We start from the raw sequence: 26335 nt of genomic DNA, 5'->3' as shown, positions 1-26335 counted from the left end.
AACACTCCCCTGGTTCCTCACTCTTAAAAAAGTGTTTTCTGTGATTATTCAATTACAGTTGTCATTCATTATTATATTAGTTTTCAGTGTTCATCATAGTGATTAGATATTTATATAATTAATAATTAATGAAGTGACCCCCCTCATTCCTTGTCTGTTAATGATTCCCAGGGATGAAGCACAGAGAGGTTAAGTATCCTGCCCAAGGTATTCAGTGGCAAAGGAGAGCTCATCTGACCACAGCCCTGTTTCTCGCCAGCACCTGATAGCACGTCTCATCTATGAGTGTTCAGATTTTTATTATGTGAAGAAGTCTTAAAATGAGCCAACAAAAGACAAACATCCACGTAGAAAAAAAGCAAAAGATATAAACAGGCAATTATATAATTGTGCAATAAATATAATAAAAAACAGGGTAACTCACTAGTAGTCAGGACAGTGCAAATAAAGACAATTGAATAACATGTTTGCCTCTCAAATGGACCTCGATAGAATCACAGACTCTCCTGGTGGAAGCTGAAGGCTAACTTAGTAATCATGGCCAAATGTCCTAAAGTATGTGTTCCCTTGAGTCCCAGATTCCACTTCTAGGAATTTATTTCAGGTAAATAATGATAAATATGCTTAAAGAAAAACTACAAGAAGTTTACAATACACCACACAGATGTACCCTCAATGTACCCTCCTTATTTTCTCCTTTCTCCCAGCTTCCCAACTACCTTGAGTCACTGCACTGGCACAGTGGGTAATGAATGAGTTGCCATTTGGGGCAGAGTGCAGGATCACAGAGCGAGGATGAGCATGGTGGCGAGCAAATCTTGTCTCACCCACAACAACAGGCTAGAATTTAGGGAAGAGAGGGTTGAGTTGTGTGTGTGCTGCCCTTCTATGTCTGTCCCTCTGTTCAGTAGTCTCCTATTAAATCCCACACACCCTCTATCTCTTTGGAAAACACAGTTTTACAGAGAGTACCCCGCACCGTTTAAGCAGTGGAGTTTCACCCTGCAGCTGCTGCCAGGAAATGAAACTTAACAGCCCAATCACCAAACATGAACAAAGCAGCTAAGTGGAAAACCCACCTGGATGCTGAGTTTTCTACCGGCTCCTTCCCTTCCCTGGTGCAGGGACCAGCCAGGGGTCGCTCCTGGAAGACTGGAAGACAGGCAGGGAGATACCAGCGGGTGAGGCAGGAAGTCTGTGCTTGGCACACGAAGCAGAGGGGGCCAGGCTTCCCAGGAAAGAAAAGTGAAAGTATTTTGAGCAGTTTGTGCAGGAAGCTGAAGGCTGAACTTGCAGCTTCACTCCACCCCCTGGAAACTTGTGAGGTTACTAGGGTACCTGGGATTGCTGGTGGTGGGGTGCTCCCCATCCAGTCCAGCCTGGGAGGGGGGACAGAGGGGAGGAGGTGTAGGGGTTCAACCCCAGGGTCCTGGGGATTTCAGAAGCCACCGTGGGTCTCCTTCCCTACCCACCTCTATTTCCCATGTCTTGTCCTTCTATACTCTTTGGGTAATGAAAATGTTCTACAACTGGATTGTGGTGATGGTGACAGTCACACAACTGAGTACATTTACTGGAAACCATCAAAGTTTAAAAAACAAACAAGAAATTAAAGGGGCAGTGAGGCAGCTCAGCTATGCTTATAACACACTTTATAACGCTGAGCATTGGGGCTGTCCCTGGCCCCCTGTCTGGACCTGCCTCCTCCAGTCCCAGGCTCCCTGCTGTGCCAGGCCAGCTGTCCCGTTTCTTTCTCAAGCCACCTCAGCAAGGGGAAGGCACAAATGCGAAGCACTCTTAGTCCCCATACAAAGTTACTGCCTCACCTCAGAACAACTTCGATTCCTTTGAATTAGGCTTCCCCGCCTTCTTTCCTTTGGGTAAACAAGTGGCCCCCTGTCTTCCTCCTAGATCTGGCCATGCTCCTCCTCCCCGGAACTGAGAACTAAAAACGCCCTCTGAGGTTGGGGGGAGGGACAAACACCACAGAAGCTGATCTGCCTTTTCACTCTTCTTTTACCCTTTGAGTGCCACACCTGAAGGATCCTTCAATGGGCAGCTGTTCTCCCTAGAGCTGTGGGAAGACCGTCAGGGAAAGTCTAACCAAAGGTGATCCTAGTCCAGCTCCATGGCCCAGTGGGGCCAGCAGATGGCAGATGGAGACCATGATCTCAACTGCAGGTCAGTCCTCGTGTCCTCTCCTGTCCTTCATTTCTGGTAAGGTGGGCATCTACTCTTGTTATTTCTGTCTACCCAGCCTCATTCTACAGGTATGCAAGAGAAGGAGATTACAAATAAATACATAATGAGCGCATTAGGTTTTCAAAATTAAAGTGGGAAAATTTAAGGCCACATGACTCACATTACATATTTCCTTTTCTCACACCCCTGAACCCTCTTATTTTCCCAATACCTCCTCTAACCCCACCCACAGACAGCTCTGTCCAGAAAAGGTCTTTTTAGAAAAATTAACATCCCAGTCAAATGCCTGATTATTGTCAAACCTTTTCCAGTTTCCAGGTAGTTGGGAACCAGTTTTATTCAGAGCTTGAGAGTCGATCCAGTGCCTCTGAACACTTGATAAGAGGAACTGAAAATAGGTGGTGCCCAACAGGGACTAATATAATCAAGTGGGGAGTGAGTGTTGCCTTTTTTTTTTTTTTTTTTAATTCTAGGATGTAATACCCATCTGGTTAGAGAAAAAAGCAAATATTCTTTTAAAATGCACAATTAAAAAAGCCTATATAATAAAGAGGTAATATGCAAATTAACTGTCACTCCAACACACAAGATGGCCACCCCCATGTGGACACAAGATGGCTGCCACAAGATGGCCAGCAGAGGAGGGCAGTTGTGGGGGACCAGACCTGCAGGGGAGGGCAGTTAAGGGTGATCAGGCCAGCAGGGGAGGACAGTTAGGGGCAACCAGACCTGCAGGGGAGGACAGTTGGGGGCAATCGGGCCGGCAAGGGAGCAGTTAGGTGTCGATTAGGCTGGCAGGGGAGTGGTTAGAGGGTGATCAGGCTGGCAGGCAGGCAGGCGAAAGTTTGGGAGCCAGCAGTCCTGAATAGTGAGAGGGATGTCTGACTGCCTGTTTAGGCCTGATCCCGGGATCAGGCCTAAATGAGCAGTTGGACATCCCCCAATGGGTCCCAGATTGGAGAGGATGCAGGCTGGGCTGAGGGATACCCCCGTGCATGAATTTCATGCATTGGGGCCCTAGTATAATTTAAAAAGGCAAGATAAATACATCAATATGTTCTTGTTGGTAAAAATTAAAACAATGTATAATTTATGGAAACTTATGCATTGTGGTGTGTCCACAACACTCAGCACAATCTCTCCTGGCAACAGAGAACATGTCCTGACCACCTACTCTTCCACTTGCTCCCATGATATTTGAAGATGAGTGAGTAGAGCTAGTAGTCCAGTCAGCCTTTGGCCTTCAGGCAGTGAAAGAAAGGCAGTGAGAAGTGAGGTCAGGGGTAATGCTAGCCTCATAAAATCATTTAGGAGGTGATGCCCTTGCTTCTATTTTCTGGAAGAGATTGCAGTTGAAATGGTTTGGTGGAATTCACTAGTGATACCATCTGGGCCTGCTGCTTTCTTTTGGAGAGGGGCTATTAATTATTAATCTAATTCCTTGAACAGATATAGGCCTATTCAGAGGATCTGTTTTTCCTTGTTGAGTTTTGGTAGTGTGTGTCTTTTAAGGAATTTTTTTCATTTCATTTTTTATCAAATTTGTAGACATAGTTGTCCATATTATTTCTGTATTATTCTTTTAACATCCATAGGATGAATAGTGATTTATTTGTTTCTGTTATTAATAATTTGCCTTCTTGGTTTTTCTTTGTTAGCCTGGCTAGAAGTTTGTCAATTTTATTGAATTTTTTTTCTAAAAAAATTATCTTTTGGTTTTATTGATTTTCTCTAATGTTTTTCTGTTTTCAATTTCATTGAGTTCTACTCAAACTTTTATGATTCCTTTTCTACTGCTTGCATTAAGCTTATATTTCACTCCTCCCCCCTTTAGTTTCCTTAGGTGGTAACTTTAAGTCGTCCCAGAGGCTCCTTACACTGTCCTTATTTTTTTGGAATAGATATTTTTTTCTTTTTGTTGTTCTGATTGGGTATTTTTTGCTTCCTTATATTCCAAATCACTGTTTTGATTATGGGCTTCATCTACTCTACTGTTGATTTCCTGTAAATTATTCTTCATTTCAGTTAGTGTATTCATCATTTATGATTGATTCTTTTTTATGGTTTCCATGTCCATTTTTATGCTGTTGAAGTTCTCTCTAAGTTCATATACATTTTCCCTAAGATCACTGAGCATCCTTTTAACCAGTGTTTTGAACTCTGCATCTAGTAGATTGCTTGTCTCCATTTTGTTTAGTACTTTTTTTGGAGTTTTGTTCTGTCCTTTTATTTTGGACATGTTTCTTTGTGTCCTTATGTTAGCAGTCCTGTGTTTGTTTCTATGTATTAGGTAGAGCTGCTATGTCTCCTGAGCTTGGGAGAGTGGCCTAATTTAGTAGGTGTCCTACAGGGTCCAGTGACACATCTCCTGGTTTACCCTAGCTGGGCCTCCAGGTGCAACCCCATTGTGGGCTGTGTACATCGTCCTGTTGTGGTTGAACATTTATTGCTGTTGGTACACCCACGAGAGATATTTACCCCCAGGCTGATCGGTGACTGGATGCAACCATTGAGGATGATCAGCTGTGCAGAGCTCTGGTGCTTGCTGAATCCATCCCTTGAGTGTGTCAATAGTGGGTGGTAGTTCAATGTGGTTTGAAGCTGCCTACTGGGTGTATTGGTCTGGGGCCACCTGGCATAGCTATAAAGAGGTCTGCAGATGGTTGCTACTTGTGCTGGTCGTGGAGGTGCCTAGGAGAGACCAAGCTATGAACCAAAGCTGGCTTCCACTAGTGCCGGGCTTGGGGCAACTTAACAAGAGGTACCAGGCACATGGAAGCCAGTTACTGCTTGTTTGGGAAATTTTTAAGAAAGTCTGAAGCATGAGCCAAGGCAGACCATTGGTATGGAAAAGCTACTGGGAACAGCTTAGATAGGCTCAGAAGTTGGATGGGGCAGGATCTCAGGGAATCACCAGGATGGGGATGGAGAGGTGGGGGAATGGGGAGGGAGTGGTGACTGACAGCTTTGTGGGGTAGGTTTCAGAAAATGTACCCACCTAATTGTTATCTGCCACATGTGGGTGGGATCAGCCCATTCTGCATTTCTGCCCCTCCTATTAGTCTCAATATGGCTTATTCTTTAATTCCCTAGTTGTAGGATTTCCATTTAGTTAGATTTCAGTTGGCTCTGAATGATGGTTGTTCTGTATAGTTTAGTTGTAATTTTGATGTGGTTGTAAAATGATGCTAGTACTGCATACCAATGCCACCATCTTGACTGGAAGTCAGTGCTACTTTTTTAAATTGTATACACATTAAGGATTGCCATGAAATTCACCCCTCTTGCAATCCGGGACCCCTCGGGTGATGTTGGAGAGCCAGTGTTGGCCAGATCCTGCAGGCCAGGTTGAGGGACCCCACTGGTGCACGAATTCATGCACCGTGACTCTAGTCATTATATAATGCCCTTCCTATCTCTGACAATTATACTTGTTCTGAAGTTTGCTTAGTCTGAAATTAATATAGCTACAACAGTTTTCCTTTGATTAATGTTGGCATGGTATATCTTTCTTCATCTCTTCACTTTTAAACTATCTGTGTTTTTGTATTTAAAGTGACTTGCTTATAAACAGTATATAGTTGGATGTTGTCTTTTTTCTCTGTCAAAGTCTATATTTTAATCAGTATATTTAGACCATTCACATTTAAAGTGATTATTCATGTTGTTGAACTAATATCTATACTTTTATAACTGTTTTCTATTCATTGTATTTGTTTCTATTTGTTTTTCCCTTTTTCTTTTTCTTTTTGTTTTAATTGAGCATTTTATGATTCCATCTTTCAGTATATCAATTATACTTCATTTAAAACATTTTTATTGCTTTACCTAGAATTTGCAATAAATATTTATAACTAGCTATATCCATTTTAAATAATAGTGTACTGCTTCATGGTTAGTGCATGCATTTTGTAATAGGATGTAACAAATTCTTCCCTCCTGTCCTTTATAACACTACTACCAGTCATTTCACTTATTCATATGCTGTAATAACAACATAGTTGTTATTACTTTGAACAAACAGTTATCTATTAGATCAGTTTATAATAGGAAAAAATGATTGTACATACATTAATTTCATTCTAATATTTTTCCTTTCTTTATGTAGATCTGAGTTTCTGATCCATATAATTTTTCTTCTTCCTGTAGAACTTTTTTAAAAAAATTATTTCTGGGTATTTCTTTAAGAAAGGAATTACCTCAGTGCTTGTTTGAGAAAATATTTATTTCTCTTTCACTTTGAAGGTTAATTTCAAAGACTAAAAATTTTTAGATTGGTGTGTTTGTTTTTCATCACTTCAACTATTTCTTTTCACCCTCTTGCATGGCTTCTGATGAGAAATTTGATGTTAGTTTTATCTTTGTTCTTCCATAGATAAGATTTTTTTCTCCTCATCCTTTTGGATTCTTTTAATAATTTTCTTTGTCTTTGCCTTCTGCAGTTTGAATATGAAAAGACTTGGTATAGATTATTTGGCATCTATCCAGTTTGATATTTACTGAGGTTCCTGACTCTGTGGTTTGTTGTCTATTATTAATTTTGAAAAAAATATTTGGCAATTACTACTTGAACCATTTCTTCTGATTTCTCTTTTATCCCCTAGTATCCAACTTACACATGTTTTTGAGATTGTTTCATCATTCTTAGTGTGTTCTGTTTTACTTTTTTACCCCTTATATTTTTTTCTCTTTGTTGTTTAATTTGAGAAGTTTCCATTGGCATATCTTCAACTCACTGATTCATTCCTTGGTCATGTCCAATCTGCTGATGAGCCCATCAAAGGCATTCTTTTTTTTCTGTTGTAGTATTTTTGATTCCTAGCATTTTCTTTTTTATTATTTTGTTGAGTTTCTATCTCTTTGCTTATTTCACCCTCTGTTCTTGCATGTTGTTTGCTTTATCCATTAAAGCCCTTAACATTTTAATTAGTCATAGTTATTTTAAATTCTTGTTTGATAATTTGAAAACTTTTCATATCTGAGTCTCGTTTTGATGATTGTTTTGTCTTTTCAGACTTTAGCATGCCTTACAATTTTTTTTTGAAAGCAAGATGTGATGTATCAGGTAATAGGAACTAAGGCAAATAAGTGACTAATATGAGGTTTTATGTTAATTTGGCTAGCAGATGGGTCATGGTTAATATTTGTTCCAACTTTCAGAGGCAGAGTCTTCAAAGTCTTCCAGTGTTCTTGTTGTTGTCTCCCCTATTTTTTAAAAATGTTATTCTCTGGGAACTCTTTCTTAAATCTGGCCTTGCAGCCTTTTCAGCTGTAATCCAGTTGTTTACTGGAACCCTGTTGGTGTAGCAGTAAGGTGTTGGGAGAGAAAGCATTCTATAATGTTATGATTAAATAACAGTCTTTTAGTGAAACTGTGTCCCAGGACTATACATTTTAAAATGATTTCATAGCTGTATCCCTTTTCCATGCATCATTTGGATGATACTGAAAGGCTAATTTTGGAAACTGTCCTTCCCCTAGGTCAGATAAGTCTGGGTAACATGTTTTCCCCAGAGAGTAGGCCTTTGTTTTGGAGAAGCTCTGGTTGTTTCAAAGTTTTTGTTTTCTCATCTTCATGCCAGAAACTCAGGGGATTTTTCTTAGCACTTCACCATGAATACCTGGCGAGGTCCTGAGGGAAAACTGACAAAAGGTTCTCACTATCATATACAAAGTCAATAGTCAGTCTCCAGCAATTCATCAAACTTACCATTTAAGTGTTTCTATTGGTTTATGGATCTGGTTACTTCTGGTTCAGGCAGCTGATCTTATATGTGATTCTCCAAATTTGTGTCCAATAGAGATTTGGGGTGGCAGTTTGCCCTGTGACCTGGATTTTCTGCTAGGTACATGACAAGTCATTGATTTTTAGTTTGTTGACTTTTTCTTTCTGTGAGGATGAAAGTGATGACTTCCAAAGCATTTGCATTTTAAAATCTCCATATGTTTAGTTTTTTTCTTTAAAAAATATTCTTTTTGTTTTGAAATTTGATCTTGTTGTAATATGACCTTATAGCCAGGACATGTAACTGTTCATTTTCTCTGTATTATTTATTTAGTTTAATTCAAGGCCAAATAATTGATATAAATACATTTTTCTAATTTGTAAAACATATCCTGTGTGTGTGTGTGTGTGTGTGTGTGTGTGTGTGTAAATACTTTAGGAGTTAAGGATAGGATGTAAAGTGGTTTTTAATCACCATGAAAGATTTATCTATTCGTAGTCTTAAATTTTACTTTGAAAATATAAATATTGTTATTTTTGCTTTCGATCTTGTTTGCTTTTGTCTAATGTAACTTGCCCATCTTTTTCTGTTTAAAATTTTTAATGTCACTTTGTTTTTGTTGCATCTTTTGTAGTTAGATTCTATTTTGTCCATTTGTACTTTAAGATGATAATTTAATCTATTTTAAATGACATATATCTCCTTGCTTATAATTTTTTGCACATTTTATGTCTTATGCCTCTTTGTTTTTTCTTATTAAAAATAACAAAGTACATTTTCTTCACTTTTTTTGTTTGTTTGTTAATCCTCACCTGAGGATATTTTTCCATTGATTTTTAGAGAAAGTGGAAGGGAGAGGAGAGACAGAGAGAGACACATTAGTTTCCTCCCCCACGCACTCTGACTGGGGCTAAGGATTGAGCCTGCAATTGAGGTACGCATCCCTGACCAGAATCAAACATTGACTCTTCAGTCTGTAGGCCGACGCTCTATCCACTGAGACAAATCAGCCAGAGCTTCTTTACTTTTATTTTTTGTAAGATTCATAGTCTCATTTTTTATGCTATTTGTTACCCTTAAGTTTTCTAATTAATTCTCAGATATATATTTCTCTAATTGATAGCATCAAATGTGAAACCATAGCATTTGAGTTTACTATAGTTTGAAGTAAGTTATTTAACTGAGTTTTTTAATTGCCCTATTCAATTAAAAATTTTTAATATAATCTGATGTTTTACTTTAAAATTATTATGATTTTACTATTATATTCTCTCTTTTTAGAACAGCGCTTTTCAAGTCTTTGGATTCAAGATCCTTGTGTATACTTCCATATCAGTGAGAGCCCTAAAGAGCTAGCTGTTGTTCATGTGGGTTATATCTATTAATATTTACCACATAGGAATTAAAATTTTGAACACTTAACATATTTATTTATTCATTAAAAATAGTAATGAACTCATTACCTGCTAACTTAAATAACATATTTTATGAAAATGGCACATTTTATGACAGTATGTTTTTCAAAATAAAATAAATTTTATTTAAAAGATAGCAATGTTTTACACTTTTATAAATCTCTTTAGTAGCTGGTTCAGTGGAAGACAGATTTTACTGTCTGCTTCTGAATTCAATCTGTTGTGATACCATAGGCCATGTATTCTCTGGAAAATTCCACTTGACATTTGTCAGAATGTAAGAAACAAGAAGGGTAAATATATCTTTGTATTATTATGAAAGCGTTTTATTTTTTGTTTTGTTTTGTTTTTAATCCTCACCCAAGGATATTTTCCATTGATTTTTTACAGAGAGTGGAAGAGAGAGGGGAAAGACAGAAAGAAATATTGATGTGAGAGAAACACATTGATTGGTTGCCTCCTGCATGAGCCGGACCAGGGTCAGGGAGGAGCCTGCAACCAAGGTACATGACCTTGACCAGAATCTAACCCAGGACTAGTAGATAGAGTGTCTCCTGTTCACAGGCGGACGCTCTATCCACTGAACCAAACCAGCTAGAGCTGAAAACAGATTTTACTTTGATGACACGTGAAAGGGTCTTGCACAGTCCCAGGATATTGTCAACGTAAGAATGTGCAAGCCTATACAGCACGTATTGGAGTTTATTTGACCCAAATTGAGGACATGCCCAGAAGCAAGCTCTTAACTAATTAATAAAAAGCTCCAGAGAGGCCCCTCGCAGCCCTTCCCCGTGGGCGGGAGGGGGTTGGAGGGGGCCTTAAAAAAAAAAAAAAAAAAAGCTCCAGAGAATGGCAGTTTTGCAGCCTTCATTTATTTTTGTACATTTGAAATCAAAGCAGGAAGGAAGATTGCATGATGTACATTGTTGATAGATTAAGGAGACAGAGAAAGCAAGGTGGGAATTCCATATGATTGAATAAAATGTAAAATGGAGAGATATACTTCTTTTACATTGGTGGATGTAAGATAGTTAACAACATTTACAGTGAATGAGGGTGATATACAGGCAACAAGACCATTTGCTCTCTTGAGTAGTTATAACTCTAAGTATACTTTTTAATGTAGTTATACCTCTTAGGGATCTGAAAAGAGTATTATTCTGGTATTTCAAAGGTATGTTAACCTTTGAACACAGAAACAATGGACAGGGCTTGCTTAAGACAAAGATAAACTTTTTAGTAAAGAAGTTATATGTCTTGGGCATGACTACCCACCATGAGCTGCCCAGTAGGAATTTATGTTCAGTTCACCCTGTAAGGTGGCTTTCCGTAGAACGCCCCCTTTTTTGTTGTTCGCAGTTTTAAAATTTTTATAACCTTTTTTTGTCTTATATTTGTTTAGTCACAATTTTCTGAGAGAGAGAGAGAAAGAGAGAGAGAGAGATTTGAAATATGTATTACAAGGAGTTGGCTCACATGATATGGAGGCTGGCAAATCCAAAATCCTCAGTGTGGGTCAGTAGGCTGGAGACCCAAAGAGCTGATGGTGCATTTCCATCTGAAAGCAGTCTGCTGGAGGATTTCTTTTACCCTGGGAAGCTGGTCTTTTGGTTCTATTCATGCTTTCAACTGATTGGATGAGGCCAACTCACATTAGGGAGGACAAACTGCTTACACAAAGTTTACCAACTTAAATGTTAGTCTTGTCCCCAAATATTCTCCTATTTGACACATAAAATCAACCATTACTGCTGAAAACTGTTGCAGCAAGGATTCAGGAATCTGGAGAAGGAGCTGCGACGTAAATGAAGAGACTAGACAAGAAATATAAATTTGGAAGGCACTGGGGGAAGCCAGGCGAATCACTTCCCTCTAGTGGAGAAACTCGCTGAATCTCCAGCTCCACGGCTTTTTATTTACTGGAATACACATTTGCCCTTTAGCAAAGCAAACACACATCAATGGTAAGGTTTGGTAAACAATAAAGGATTATCAGGTTAGGGGAATTGCCTTCAGCTGTTCAGCCAGCAGCAGGTAATAATATGCAGATTTTCAGCCCTTCTGAATATCCAAGTCCCAGGGTCCACCAGCCTTCTGAAGGACTTCTTGCATAATTATGACCTGCTGGTCTTAGCCTCCAGCACATTACAATCTCATATTAATTTCTGTAAAAAGTTTAACGTTTAAAAAATTCCTTGCCTTCTCTATATGGTTTGGGTAAAAGTCTTTTTATAGTAGCTTTGATTGGCACAGGGTGAACTCTTTCACTTTTCTATGTACAAGTCTCTCTAATGCTCTATGTTTTCTTCTATTGCACCCTTGATTATTCTTTAAATAAGTAAATTTCATTTATTCTGGTCTCGCCACAAGAACACTATTTTACATGTGGTGGCTCTCCATTAACTATATTTCAAGTCTCAGATCTTCTAGCCCACCACAAGCCTCCTAGAAACCCAATGTCTAGGGAGGTAAGATATCAACCAAAGGACTTGTATGCATGCATATAAGCATAACCAATGGACATGGACATTAGGGGGGTGAGGGCATGTGCTGGGGCAGGGGATAGGAGTGGCCAGGGAGAGGTCAATGGGGGAAAAAGGAGACATATGTAATACTTTCAACAATAAATAATTTAAATTTAAAAATACAAAAGAAACCCAATGTCTATTTTTACATCGTGTCTTTGTTTCTCAGGGACCAGAGCCCAGAAGACCAGAATCCAGAGGAGCAGATTTTCTATGAGTTCATTTTTAGGCTCTTCAAGGAAAATAAGGTGGAGATTGCACATGCAATAACAAAGCCATTTCCTTTTCTTATGGGCCTCCGAGACCGTGGTTTTATCCCTGAACCGATGTATAATGTAAGTGAAGGGGCTTTCCTCCTGATAAACAGCCCCTTACTATATTATTACAAAATTTGGGATGCGATGGACAGGCTAAGGGGCTCCCTGTGAGTGTGGACCTTCATTATCTTATACTTTAGGAGGTGACAGGAGAAGCAGCACCACATAAAGCATTCCCTCTTCTGTAGTAAGTGTTGGTAGAGGGGCATGGGATGGAGATGTGGCAGGATTGGAAATGGAAATGCTCCGTAGGTACAGAGAATCTCAGTTATATTGAATACAAGCCTTCTCTCTATTTGTGAATTTTCTTTGCCCTTTGGCCAGGTCCAGAACAGGGAAGAGTGGTTGCCTGGTTTCCTGGAAACTTCAGGCCAATGGAGGGAAGTGGGATATTGTCTAGACACCAAAAATAGCCACTCATTACCAGTCAGGCCAACTCTTGAAGCATTCTGGCCAGACTCTTAAAGCCCGCCTCCCCCCCCTCCCCCACAATATTCAACTTTGAAACCACTTTTATTCTTCAAAATAGCTCTCTCAAGCATACATCAATGTTAGAGAGTCAGGTTCACAGAATAAGTGTATTTTTCAGGTGTGGAGTATTTAAGGAGTCATCTAAATATATGTGACATTCTAATGTTTTCCAAGAGAACAAATATTTTATTTATAATCTGAATATTCTCTAACCTATAAATGTGTATCTATAAAATTGTCCATTTAATATTTTTAAGCGTTTTCAAGAAGCTTGTAGAAATCTGGTCCCCATGGAGAGAGTGGCATATAACATTCTCAGTGAACTGGAGAAGAAATTTGACATGACAATTCTGAATGCCTTGTTCAGCACAGTTAACCTGAAGGCTTATCCTGATTTACTTGAGATTTGCAGTAGCTTCCAAAATGGTAATTATAACTTCAATGAAATTTGGGGATTCAAGTCCATTTCATTCACTGATTCATATCTGACAATTGTCCTGCTTGGATAGTTCAGTTGGTTAGAACGTCAGCCCAATACAGGAAGGTTATGAGTTCCATCCCTGTTCGGAGCACATACAAAAATCAACCAATGAATGCAATAAGTGGAACAAGTAGATCTCTCTCTCTCTCTCTCTCTCTCTCTCTCTCTCTCTCTATATATATATATATATATATATATATATACTTGACAATTATTTTGAGTAACTACTACGTGATAAGCATGAGATAATACAGTGTTGAAGAAAACATACCTGTGTCCTCATGGAGCTCACACATAGTGGGGTGACAGAGGTTAACCAAGAAATCCCATAAATGATTCCTCAGTCATGGCTTGAATTTGGTGCTAAAAACCATAGTATTTGAGTCTCTACTTTATGGGCAGAAGATATGAATTATGCTCCTTTATAAGAAAGAAGAAAACCCTCTCTGATATTTGCAAAAATGTTAAAAAGTGAAAAGGTTGTTTTTTGTATTAGAAAAGTTGTAATTAAATTCAGACCTTTACTAATTTACTTCTCCAAACAAAGAGTGGAGAAGTCACAAGAGTCCATCAGCACACACCCGTACATAGGGAGGGGCAGCATGTGAAAGCTACAAAATGCAAAAGAAACTTAAAGTATTCTCTGGTTAAAGAAATAGAACATGGGAAAGAGTGCTAGGAAGCTAATTCTGAAAAGGGAAGTTGGAAAGAATTTTTGAGGTTCCAACACTCTGTGGCAAGGAAAGAAATAAAGAGGTAATAAAGATTTTTAAACAGAGAAAAAGTAAAAGAAATCAGTGTAAAGAATGGATGTGTTGATTTGTGAAAGCCATATATTGATAACAAGAGACACCTCATTTTCACACTATGATATATCTCAGTCAGAGAAAGGATTAAGGAAATCAAATACTTTGTCACAAATTTTAAGCATGTTCCTGGACCATGGGTATAAATAGAATGGCAATTTTCTTTACTCCCTACATTTTAGGGTCTGTAATTCTTTCCATGGATTGTGGGGTTATCCCTACCTTGGCCCCAGCACCCACATCACACATGTAAGTTTCTGGGGTTCCCTAGCAGGGATATGGCTGCGCTGCTCACTGTCTGGCCCAGTACGGCTGCCCACTTGCCCCCAGAGGAGGTTGCTGCTGGTACCTCCCAGGCCCGGATGTACATGGGAGCTATGGGTCTTCAGGATATGCCCACAACCAAGGTACATGCCTTTGACCGGAATCGAACCCAGGACCCTTCAGTCTGCAGACTGATGCTCTATCCACTGAGCCAAACCAGTTAGGGCGAGTACACATTTTTTAAAAGTTACCATGGAACATTCACCAAGATAGACCATACTCTTTAATCATATTCACCGAGATAGGCCAAAAAACAAACCTTAATAAATTTAAGAAAATTCAAATCACCCAAATTATGTTCTCTGACCATAACAAAATTAAATACAAAAGAATACATGAAAAACTCCAAATATTTGAAAATTAAACAACAAAGTTCTTAATAACCTATTTCAAAGCAAAAATCTTTGCAATCTGAGAAAATACTTTTAATTCAATGAAAATGAAAATGGCAACATATCAAACTTTGTGAGATGTAGCTAAAACAGTGCTTAGAAAAAAATTATAGCTTTTAGTATTATTTACATTATAATTCATGTGATTATGTTATTGCATTTTATATTCTTTATATTGTATATAATATACATGTTTGTGTTATAATTTGTGTGAATGTACTTTAGTGCCACTGAGCTGTACACTTAAAAATGATTAAAATGGTAAATTTTATACTTCATGTATTTTACCACAATTGAAAAAAACACGAGGGTGGGGGGAATAAACAGACCATGAGAGTGACATCATCATCTTTACCAAATTCTATTGGTCAGAGCAAGTCCTGCCCACACTCAAGGGGAGGGGTTAGCCTAAGGGCAGTGCCGGACAGGTGTCATGGTAGTTTGCAGTCCACAGCACTCACTCCTCTGCATCCCACAGACTTGCCCAGCCCAGGACCATCTCTCCGACCCTCAAGCCCCACATATTGTGCCATCGGGCTTCCAGCCGGATCTTATCTTCCTGCAATCGAACGACTTGATTGGCGCTCATGCCCTTCCTGTAACCTGGAGTGACCTCCTCTGACCCTCAACCTTCATCACCCACGCTTTTAGCTGGGGGGCATGCAGGTGTAGAGAAGAGCCCCTCATTTTTGAAATGCCTGGGCTTGGGGTCCCCCTTTATGTTCTCTAGCCCCTACAGCACTTATATGCCATGTCCTCCTCCAGACTTTGCTTGGACATGAAGTCAACATGTCCTTGGTGTGGCAAATGCATCTGTTGGAACTTTCCACCTTGATCCCCTCACTAGCGCCCTGATCCCTCAGTGGGATTTGTGCACAGAAAGTCTGATTCAGTTACCTCTCCTTCTAGGCCAGCATCTTTCTGTATTTCTTGGGTGTTTTTCTCATGTCTTGGGAGTCTTGCTTTTTTAAAAATCTGTTTTATGAGTTACCTCAGAATGCATATTTGAAGTGCAGTGCTCTGGATCGGTTTCTTGAACTTCTTGTTACCACTTCCTGGGTCACTGGTACAGCTGTGCTATATTCACTTCTGGTTTGTGCCTCTCAGAAAATATTCATTCCTGCCCTGACCAGGTGGCTCTGTTTGTTGGAGTGTCATCCCATACAACAAAAAGTTTGTGGGTTCAAGACCAGTTGGGCACATAAGGAAGGCAACCTATCTATGCTTCTCTCTCACATCAATGTTTGATGTTTCTTTCTCTCTCTCTCTCTCTCTCTCTCTCTCTCTCTCTCTCTCTCTCTCTCAAAATTAATAAAAAGATAACCTCAGGTGAAAATTAATAATAATAATTAAAATATAATATTATTCTTGTTTGTGCCTTAGAGAAAGTATCTTTCCTTTGTTTCCCGGATTCCTCCCACCCATTCCACCTTGGGGGAAGTTCTAGCTTCTTTTTAGTTTTATATATTTTTCTTTGTAACCAGATAATCTTCCCTGACCCAAGATATACTTCCTTCTTCCCTTCCTTCCCTCCTTTCTTTTAAATTCTCCATCCTTAAAGATGTAGGGTTTTTTGTGTTGTTTTTTTTTAAGTAGGTCTATTTCACTATAAGCATTACCTTTTTCCTGAAGAAATCCATGTGCTTCTTCTCTATTCCTAATATATGTAGAATTTACAAAACACATTATTTATTTTAAATTGGCTTTCACCATTCTGAGATTATTCTGAAGGGGCTTAACTCTGATTTACAATTGTCCACTGTCCATCATTTTTAAACCTTGAGAGGTGCATCTCTGTGTGGAACAGCTATAGGATTCCAGGAACATCATCAAGTCACAGGTTATGTGAGACCCACGAAAGCCCAGGGTTCCCTGAGGGCTGGAAGGTTCCCTCTGAATTACTGGAGTCCAGAATGTACCTGGATGTGCAACTGTGAGATGCATCCCCTGGCCATTGCCAGAGACCTATAATTGCCTTTTCCTTCCACTTCTCAGTGCTTCATCGTGAATTCCATTGCCAAGCTATTGATGGTGAGGAAACAACAGAGATGCTCAACTGCCAACAAAGCTGTGAACAAGGTAATTATGACTTGATAGAAACATGTTTTTTCATCTACCAAGAGGAAAGGAGATCACAGATCAGGAGACTGCATTCCTCAGGGGAGAGTATAATCTGGGGAAGGGATGCAGAAGGAGATGGGAAGCCAGAGCAATGGTGTGTTGTTTGGCTTCTCAATTAACCAACAACCAGATGGGAATCCAAGAATATTTTCAGACAGAAGTAACAACTAAGAAGTTGGAACATACACTCAAGAGAGATCTTACTGTGACCAAAAGGCAGAATTAAGGGAAGAACTGACTGCAGTATTTGTGAGTTAGGAATTCAGTGGATCTGGGAAGGAGTAAGGGTTTGGTCCTTTGTAACAAGTCCAAAGAGGAAGGCTTTGGTATGTCAAAAGGAGGAACTGTTGTAAATATGCCTAATAATCTAGGAAAATAGAGGAAGTGAGTGAGTAGTAATCGTGTGTAGAAGAGAATGTAGAAAGAATGGTGCTGTGTAGAAGAGAGGAGAGGAAAAAGAAAGGGAGTTAAAAGGGGAGAAGATAATAAAGGGCAGTAATAATTTTTAACAATGATGGTAGTAACTACACTTAACTTTTATGGGTATAAGGTCAGCACTTCATATGGATCAAGTCGTTTAATACTTACATATGAACTATGTACAATTGTAACCAATAACCACCAATTCCAACTATTTAATCACCCTTTCATTAGTATTATTGCTAATAATTCATCATTAAATTATAACACATAAGACATTAATACTGAAAATTGTGATCTCTCTCAAAGTTACTATAGCCCAGATATCTCTTCATGAGTAGCAGCTCACTTAATCCTCATAACAATGCTATCATAGGGGGTTCGTTATTCCCATTTTTCTGAAGAAGTGAAATGTGAGGGAGGATGGTTAGTGATGTGTGCAGGTCACATAAATAGGAATTGTGCTGTATGGGACTCAAACCTTCCTCTCCACACTGGTTGAGGGCAAAGACTCTGAGACCCCATTGCCAGGCTTAAATCTTGGCTGTACCATTTGCTTACTTGGGCAAGTTACTTAATTTCTGTGTTTGAATAGCCTCACCTGTAAATCTGTATCTGTACCTAAAATAATTGTAAGAATTTAATTGTAAGAATTAAATGACTTAATTTATGCAAAGCACTTAGTCATTTTTGGCACAAAGTAGCCCAATAATTCATGGCACAAAGTAATTGCTCTGTGTTTACTACTGTTATTATTATGTATACCTGACTGCAACAACCAGGGGTCCTCAAACTTTTTAAACAGGGGGCCAGTTCACTGTCCCTCAGACCATTGGAGGGCCGGACTATAGTTTAAAAAAAACTATGAACAAATTCCTATGCACACTGCACATATCTTATTTTGAAGTAAAAAAACAAAACGACAAAAACACCCACATGTGGCCCGCGGGCCGTAGTTTGAGGACGCCTGAACTGGACATTTAGTCAATGCTCTACACTTTGAAATTTCTTTTCTCAGACACCCACTGAAGAAAAATTGTTTTTCAGACTAGAGTAGCAGTGAGTGAAACAGCTTTAAAGCCCAAGAAAAGGTCATTCTTAGGCCAAATGGTCTATAATAAATTTATTTATTTGTTAAATGTTGATATTTTCCCTTGGAAATAGTCAATGTAAGAAAAACCTTAAGAATATACACTGAGTGACCAGATTATTATGATCTTTGAACACATAATAACCTGGCCACTCAGTGTATATCCTATGTAATAAAAGGCTAATATGCAAATTGTCCTCTCGACCAGGAGTTCGACCAGCAGGCAGGCCAGCCAACCACCCATGTCCCCTCCCCCTGTCTAGGCTGGCCAGACCCCATCCATGCATGAATTTATGCACTGGGCCTCTAATACATATATATACTGAGTGGCCAGATTATTTTGCGTTCAGAGATCATAATAATCTGGCCACTCAGTGTAGTCAGCTTTGCCATTTAATATGTATTCTTTAATTTGGATGGATACCTCAGATATTATACATTTTTAACTGTATTAATATCCTATATAATAAAAGGGTAATATGCAAATAGACAAACAGCAGAACAACCGAACAACCAATCAAAGCATAATATGCTAATGATGTTCTAAGGCTGCTCAACTGCTCACTATGACATGCACTGACCACCAGGAGGCAGACAGTCGACCGGTTGAGCAGTCACTATGATGTGCACTGATCACCAGGGGGCAGATGCTCCAACTGGTAGGTTAGCTTGCTGCTGGAATCTGGCCGATGGGGACTGAAAGAGATGGGCCAGACATGCCCTGGAGCCCTCCCGTGGTTCCTCCCTGACCCTATCATGCACCGATGGGGTCTCTCAGCCTGGCCTGCACCCTCTCACCATCTGGGACCCTCAGGGGATGTCAGAGAGCCAGTTTCAGCCCAATCCCACAGGCCACTCCCCTTGGTAGGGCGCCAGACACAGGGTTCATGGCCAGCGAGCAATGCTGCTGCAGCGCAAACCTCTCCTGATTGGGACTGATTGGGCACAAGCCTGCAGCAGGCACAGTGGGGCTGGGATGAGCGGGAGCTGCAGGTAGGAGCTGCAGGCAGTGTTGGACTGTGGGTTTTAGTCCGATCCCTGCAGGCCACCCAGAGGGACCCCACCCATGCACGAATTCGTACACTGGGCCTCTAGTATTTGTATAAAATTTGGATCTATGTTAATAATCATACTTATTATTTTGAATACAGACAAATTGCTAAGAGTATAAAGTATACATTAAAAAGTAGAAAATATATCATAAGTATGCTTAGAGAGCCGTATACTGCTAGGGTAGGGGAAAGGAGAATGAGGTGGTGGAGGGATTAGTAGTAGATATTAGTAAAGAGTAAAGGAGGTTTATCATGAAAGAGAAAACAAATTCTTTAATACTCCCAATGTGATCCAGGTGAAGCCCTACCTGGAGCTAGAATCTCAGAGCATCTCAGTGATGGACAGCAAATGAGTATAAAGCAAGAAGATTCATCTCATGACCTAAGTAGATCAATACAAACCCAGGAAATTACAAATGAATCCGCCCAAGGATCTCAACAAGTAGGTAAGGTTGACTGAGTCCAACATTCACCTGGATGACTGTGAGTGAATCTAGCACATATGGGGAGAGGGGAAGGGCTGTTTCATGGGGTTATAATTCAGAAAGGAGTTCCCAAGGAGCCTGAAATAGAGCAGAAGAGTAGACCAGAGTTTAATGTAAAGAGACATATTTACCAAAAAAGGGTCTCTCACATCCCCATGCACAAGTCTCTAATCCAGGTCTGAGTCATGGTTCTCAGAATAACAGCCACCTGCTCATCTCCTTTTTTTAATCTTGCTCCCATGAAATAAGTTCTTTGCATTTTAACTAAATGGAACATTTGAAAATAAATATTAGATTGTATTATTTTTGTACTTTCCTTATTAATAGATTAGGATTAAATAAGTATTTATTTCAGTGCATCCAGAGTCATCCACAATGAGCCACTGCTTATTTCCCCAACCTCATTACCTGCTTCCTACACTATTCAACATAGCAAAAACCTTCTTTCCAAATCATTTTAATTGTTAAGATTTTCTTTCATTTCTGAGCTTTCTCATATGTCTCTTTAGAACAGTCTTTTTGTTCCACTACCATCCAATTACCCTTTATAGTCTGGTTAAAGCTTGTTTAAAACAGACTCTCTCAGAGAGGACTTTATTTTATTTTTTTAGAGAGAGAGAAAGCTAGAAAGAACAATTGCAAGACCAAGGGTAGGAGAGAAAGAGCAGTATCACAGAAAGCAAGAGACAAAAGGAGCAGAGGAGAGGAGAGAAACACACCAAGAGAAAGAGAAGCAACAAGAGACACCAGCAGAAAGAAACAGGCAGACCTTGATAAAAAGTACAGAATGAAATAGGAAGGGTAGATAAAGAGAAAGAGAAATTTTCCCCATGATGAGTGAATAATTCTCAGTCTATAGGAAAACTACTGAAGCAAAGTTAACCATTAGATCAGATCGTTTTGCAGAATGGGGCATTCCAGATTATCAGCCTTCTTGTTATTTTTTCATTATTTTCTTGTGGTGATTCCTTCTCGGTCATAAATTGAGATGCCAGTGGGATTTCCATCCTCTCTGAAGAGAATTGCAAGGCCTGTTGTGTAACCTGTGATGGAGAAGAGCCCCAGGAAGCTTTGAGCTCCCCACGGAGACATGAACCAGGTAAGAAAGAGGAAATTGGCAGCTCTGGGCTGCAGGTGGCTAAATTCAGAACTGGCATTTCCTGATGCGTCAAATTGTGAACACACTTCACTGTCAAAAGATTTGGTTGGCCCTAAAACTTCATATACATTTAATGTTTCTAAATGTATATTTTAGTGCAAATATGTAAAGAAAGAAGGTGCTTTTTATATCTATTAATACTAAAGACTTGAATTTATACCTACCTACCCTTTCTCTTCCCTACAGAATAAAAACTAAGTATTATTCTTTTTGTTAATAATGTTACTAGCAGCCTGGTGCACAAATTCATGCACCAGTGGGGTCCCTCAGCCTGGCCTGTGGGATTGGGCCGAAACCAGCTCTCTGACATCCCCCGAGTGGTCCCGGATTGTGAGAAGGCACAGGCCAGGCCAAGGAACCCCACTGGTGCATGATCAGGACTGGGGAGGGACACAGGAGGTTGGCCAGCTGGGGAGGGACCGTGGGAGGGCTCCAGGGTGTGTACAGGCCCATCTCCCTCAGTCCTGATCAGCTGAATCCCAGCAGCAAGCTAACCTACTGGTTGGAGTATCTGCCCCCTGGTCGTCAGTGCTCATCATAGCAACTGATCAATCGGTCGACTGTCTGCCCTCTGGTGGTCAGTGCATATCATAGTGAGCAGTTGAGCGGCCTTAGCTTATAATTAGCATATTACGCTTTGATTGGTTGAATGGATGACCAGATGACTGGACACTTAGCATATTAAGCTTTTATATATAGGATTATTTTGTGCCTAACTTTGGAAAACCCTCAAAGGAAACATGGTCTTTCAGATCAACTGCCCTCAAATCTAAATTGTAATTTTTGTCAATAGTTTTGCATTATATTATTTAATTTTTCAAAAAATTTTGGCAAACAAGGTGTCATTTTATCTGAAACATAGAAGGGTCTTTTACTGTTTCAAATTAGTCAAGCAAGTTGGTGGACCAGAATGATTGATGACTCAGTGTGGTTATGGTCATGTGGGGCTGACAAAGGGTCAGGACAACCAGGGTCACCTGTGCTGAGTTCGTTCAGGAGAACCCATAAGGTCTGCAGGTACCAGGGGAGCGAAACAGGGCCTGATGCAAGGAGACTGTCATTCAACAAGTATATTTTGTTGGCAAGAACAGGGAAAAGCAGAGAGATGGTAGGAAGGGACTTGCCATGAGGGATGCAAGGGATCTAGAGAGAGCTAAAAAGAAAAAGGGAGACATAAGCTGGAAAAGTGACAAAGAGCAATGAAGAATAAAGGACTGAGAGGAAAGTGAGAAAGTCAAGGAGATGAACAATCCTTCATGGCACAGAAGCAAAGTATGTGGTGACAGAAATGAGATGATTGAGAGAAAACACGAAGGAAAAGACGTAACATAAGGCAATAGGAACAACTATACCTTTTGCCAAGGAGAAGCTCACCTGAGCACTGAACACCAGAATTCAGCTGAGCTCTCTGAGTCTGTGCCCAGGTCACCATGACTGGTTGGTCATTTCTGTGTTTCTCTTCAGTTTCCTGTGAGCACGAAGCTCTCCAAAGGACTAGTGGAGGTGATTCTGAAGTGATACCAAAACTGCTTCCAGTCCATGGGAGAGGTAATCATGCTTTAAATGACTAAATACCTCACTATATTTGTTTGATTTTCTGTATGAAAGGGAAGCTTCCTTTTCTTCCCTCAAACATAAGCTCACACTTTTTTTCTTTTTCTCTCTGGTTGCTCTCCCTGGGCATGTGGAGGCAAGGAGGAAAGGAGGAGTAGGTACCTAATGAAGGGTCTCCTGGGAGGACAATTGAAGAGCACAAAATAATAAAAATGTAGATTTGTGGAATCCAATGGAGTTGTCTAATTAAGCTGAATTTTCTCTGAATGTATATGAAATCTAAATACTACCAGTTTAGAGTTTGGGAAGAAAGAGAATTTTAAACTCACTCTTTAGGGATTGAATGGGAATAATGGAATACTATATATAGGAAAGACAAAGAGGGAGTGAGTTAAAAGAATAAATAGGAATACAATGGAGCAAAAAGCTAAAGAATATCATGGAGAAAGGAGACAGAAGTGCAGAGATGGTAGAAGTCAGGGATAGAAAGTCATAGTCAAAGGGATCCACAAATAGCCTCGTGGTGCAGATGCAGCAATATGTAGAAATAGGGTCAGAGGGATAAAAAAGAGGAGAAAGGGGAAAAGGGCCTAACAAAGTGCTCAGGGATGCAGAGCAAAGCTTGTTTGGTGCAATATACTTTTATCCCCAAGGAGCAGTTCTCCCACGCTAGGAACATCAGAGCTCCGATGCATTCTGGACATGACCACATCGAGGTAGAGTTCAGGTGACTCTCAATTGCTCATCCTGGTCCTGTTTCTCTCTTCAGTGCCCTTGGAACTTGTTTATCTACAAATGGATGAAATAGGAGAAATAGAAGCAATGCCCAAGTTACTGCCTTATGATGGAGATGGTAATTAGTATTTAAATGCTCTATTTTGTAATTAAAGCTTGACTTTCTTGTCAGTATAGAGCAGTGATTCCCAATGTAGGGCACATGCCCCACAGGGGGGCAATTTGATTTTTAAGGGGGGGCAATTTGAGAGTGAGTTATTAACAGTGAAATTTTTGCATTTCTTGTGAACTCGGGGCCTCATATAAATATATATTGTGACATATTTATGCATTTCAGTTCTATATTATATGTTTTGAAACTTTATTTCCTATTTTTTCATATCACTTCATATTATTTTTTAAAACAATTTCTTAGTGATTTCTTCCTCAGTACTTCAACTTTCCTTTCGTTCTTTTATTTTTCTCTTTCATGGATACCATGTTTTTTGGAAGCTTGTTTAGAGCAAGTTAATGGACTTTTAGGTTTCCTCCATGTGAATAGGAGTTCACTTTTTGAATAATAAGAATTATATGTCATGGGGGGGGGGGCGGGCATCAGGATTTTACATATGCTTAGGTAGGGCATGGCCACAAAAAATGTTGGGAACCACTGGCATAGAGAAAGACCAGTTCTTTCTCCTTTTCTGCTTCTCCTGAAATCACTTCAACACTTCGGGTAAATGCCAGGAATTTTGATTTTTGACTACTCTTTCTCATCTGAGCCTTTGCACATGTGTAGCTAGCTCTATGCCTGGAACCAGTGTTTGTTTGTTTGTTTTGCCCCACTCTGCTTTCCATTTTGCTCATTAATTTGGTAAATTTATATGGAAATTATATACTATCTCAAAGATGCCTTTTCTGACTGATAGTTCTAGAAAGCTGCAGAATCAGATGGGAGAAGACATAACACATGGCTTAGGGAAGCAGGAGGGAAAAGAGGGAGGTGGGAACAGACATGGTAAAAGAAACAAATTGGGACAAAGAGAAGTGATAAGAGATTCCATCAGCAAGAATCAGAGGTAGAAATAGAAGAAGCAGAGACAGGTAGAAAGGGTGAAAATGAGAAAGAACAGGGGTAGAAGACAAGGATGCAAGGTTTCTGACAGTCTCCATCAGATTACTGGATTGTGCAAGGCCTTTAATCTTTACAAAACCTAAGACACAGACATGCAAACTACTGTAACTCTATTTTATGGACAAGGAATAAAGCACAGAAAGCCATGCAGGTCAGTTTTTAAGGTCAAAGTAGAAAAGGAAGAGTGGCACAAGAGTTCCCGGTGCGTCACTGAGGGTGACAGTTAAGGGAAGCCTGCAGGTGGTCAGGGCGGGTTCACAGGGTAGAAGAGAATCAGGAAGTCTAGGAATTCTGCAGGTTCCCATGTAGTACACCCAGTTCCAATGTAAGAACCTAATTAAGAAAAAAAAGAATGTTGATGGGTAGGGAAGGGAAACCACTGAGAGAGCATAGGAATGCTCCAACCACCTGGGCTAAGAGAGATCTGGAATCAGAGAGATAGAAAACCTAATTGGAGAAATGACATGCTACCCCTGAAAAAACAAAAGCCAAAAACTAGACCTAAAAAGAAGAGATGAGGAGAAAAAGCTGACTATCAAAACATTGCACAGTAAGGAAACAGAAATGCATGGATGCAAGGCTATAGGAAGGACACAGAATTAGAGAGAAGGAGAAGGAGGTGTCATACAATGGCAAAAAAGCAGAAGAAGATGGCATGGCTCTCAGGACCCGTGTTCGGGGCAGACTCACCACTTCCTCATCATGGTGGGCACAAAACCCCTGAGGTCAGTTTCTGATCACCCTCCAGGGTCCATCATGTTCTTGTTTCTCTGCAGTGACCTGTGATCTCAAAGCTTCAGAAATGACTAATGAAGGAGAAGTACAGAAGGTGCTCAGCCTACAACCTACTGAGGGAGAAGGTAATTATGATTTAAATTCCCAGCTTCCTCAATGTATCTTTGTGTTCTGGTCAGCAGGGTGTCAGGGACCAGCCTGACGATTGAACCGGGCTGAGGTAGGGAGGTGGGAATTGAGAAAAGAAAGAAAGACAGGAGAGTGGGGTCAGGAGGAGTCTGCAAGCTATCGACGGACTGCAGCTCCTTTATTAACTGCGTGATGCCTTTTATACACAAATACTGAATAGGAGGTCAACAAAGAGGAATGTACTCTCTGTTCTTTTTTAAAAAAATGTATTTTATTGATTTTTTTACAGAGAGGAAGGGAGAGGGATAGAGAGTTAGAAACATCGATGAGAGAGAAACATGGATCAGCTGCCTCCTGCACACCCCCTACTGGGGATGTGCCCGCAACCAAGGTACATGCCCTTGACCGGAATCAAACCTGGGACCCTTCAGTCTGCAGGCCGATGCTCTATTCACTGAGCCAAACCGGTTTCGGCCTCTCTGTTCTTCTTAATCTTTAAGATAAAGCAGGAGGCCAAATTCTTGGTAAATATTTACAGACTTTTGATAAGCTATGAAATGTCTATCTTAATCCACTCATCTGCTGACAATAGGAATGTGCCATCAAAGCAAGTAGATCAAAACAAGTCAGGGGACACTGTGTGGGAAGGGACTAATTCTTGTGGGTCCCTTTGGGTGCAAGGACTCTGTCAGCTTACACCCGGTCTCCAACAGCAGGGGAAAAATATCTCCCCTTTTCCCCAACCTCCCATCTTCTTCCTCATATTCACATTCATACAGATGGGGGTTGCTTTGCTTTTTCCAAACTGTGAGAGAGACAAAGAATAAAGGTGGGCTCAGCTGCTGGGAGGAGTGGGGATCCCTTCATGGAGAACGGAGAAAGACAGAATGTGCCAAAGGGAGGCTGGGGCCTTTGCCTGGACAATTTTATTAAATGCATGCAAAATGCAGATATCAGCAGGTTATGGCAAATCAGGCAAGGAGATCATTTTCAGCCTACTTCTGGAAATCCAGGAACACAGAAATAAGTTTTGTGAATGATTGAGGAGGCTTGTAATTTAGAAAGGCTCTTTAGACTGTTAG

The 26335-nt window shown here is 40.1% G+C and overlaps 2 protein-coding genes across 2 annotated transcripts in view; one reads left to right on the top strand and one right to left on the bottom strand.

Annotated features, from left to right (window-relative positions):
* SP110 (SP110 nuclear body protein) overlaps positions 1 to 1912 on the bottom strand; it is a 34939-nt gene extending 33027 nt beyond the window's left edge. Inside the window, exons 1-2 of the mRNA XM_054723190.1 lie at positions 1827 to 1912; positions 1080 to 1228 (exon numbers count right to left, since the gene is read on the bottom strand). The gene's annotated coding sequence lies outside the window, so the exon portion shown is untranslated. The remainder of the gene's footprint in view (positions 1 to 1079; positions 1229 to 1826) is intronic.
* Positions 1913 to 2027: 115 nt separating this feature from the next.
* LOC103289379 (nuclear body protein SP140-like protein) overlaps positions 2028 to 26335 on the top strand; it is a 63034-nt gene continuing 38726 nt past the window's right edge. The window contains exons 1-9 of the mRNA XM_008145254.3: positions 2028 to 2181; positions 12038 to 12203; positions 12914 to 13082; positions 16655 to 16738; positions 19639 to 19788; positions 20816 to 20926; positions 22451 to 22534; positions 23310 to 23393; positions 25166 to 25249. Coding sequence (XP_008143476.2) covers positions 2129 to 2181; positions 12038 to 12203; positions 12914 to 13082; positions 16655 to 16738; positions 19639 to 19788; positions 20816 to 20926; positions 22451 to 22534; positions 23310 to 23393; positions 25166 to 25249 — 985 coding nt within the window. The 5' untranslated portion in view covers positions 2028 to 2128. The remainder of the gene's footprint in view (positions 2182 to 12037; positions 12204 to 12913; positions 13083 to 16654; positions 16739 to 19638; positions 19789 to 20815; positions 20927 to 22450; positions 22535 to 23309; positions 23394 to 25165; positions 25250 to 26335) is intronic.

The sequence above is a fragment of the Eptesicus fuscus genome, chromosome 11, assembly GCF_027574615.1.
Source record: "Eptesicus fuscus isolate TK198812 chromosome 11, DD_ASM_mEF_20220401, whole genome shotgun sequence".
Taxonomy (NCBI): Eukaryota; Metazoa; Chordata; class Mammalia; order Chiroptera; family Vespertilionidae; genus Eptesicus; species Eptesicus fuscus.
Note: the sequence above shows the minus strand (reverse complement) of the source record. Positions and strands in the feature narration are given on the sequence as shown.